The 407-nt window shown below is 37.1% G+C and overlaps 1 protein-coding gene across 1 annotated transcript in view; it reads left to right on the top strand.

Moving 5' to 3' along the window:
* LOC119593669 (exosome complex exonuclease RRP44-like) overlaps positions 1-407 on the top strand; it is a gene marked incomplete at its 5' end in the record, with an annotated part of 4,885 nt that overhangs the window by 3,127 nt on the left and 1,351 nt on the right. The window contains 1 exon segment of the mRNA XM_037942627.1: positions 132-252. Coding sequence (XP_037798555.1) covers positions 132-252 — 121 coding nt within the window.

Raw genomic sequence — 407 nt, 5'->3', positions numbered from 1 at the left:
ACAGATCATCTATGGTATTGATACCTTCCAAAATCTTGTTATTCTTTTACACAAGTTATCATTTACTTCTGAAACGCATACACACCATATACTCTACTCCACCACTAAACAAAGACACTGATCTGTTTCAGGTTGGTGTTCATATTGCTGACGTATCTCACTTCATCCGACCACACACTGCACTGGATAAGGAGGCTCAGAACCGCAGCACAACTGTGTACTTGACTAACCGTCGTATAGACATGGTTCCTGGTGAGTTATACATTTTATGCAGCTGCTCATCCTTTGTCTTTTCATGTGTATTTTCTTCTTTGAATGCTATAAAGAATTCATTCTTTCTAGAATTTCTTAAAGCTCTGATGGTAATGGTGTAACTTGCATGTGTCTTTATTTTATTCATAGATCAT

Source organism: Penaeus monodon, chromosome 32 (assembly GCF_015228065.2).
Source record: "Penaeus monodon isolate SGIC_2016 chromosome 32, NSTDA_Pmon_1, whole genome shotgun sequence".
NCBI lineage: Eukaryota > Metazoa > Arthropoda > Malacostraca > Decapoda > Penaeidae > Penaeus > Penaeus monodon.
The sequence above is the reverse complement of the archived record's forward strand: the minus strand, read 5'-3'. Positions and strand labels throughout refer to the sequence as shown.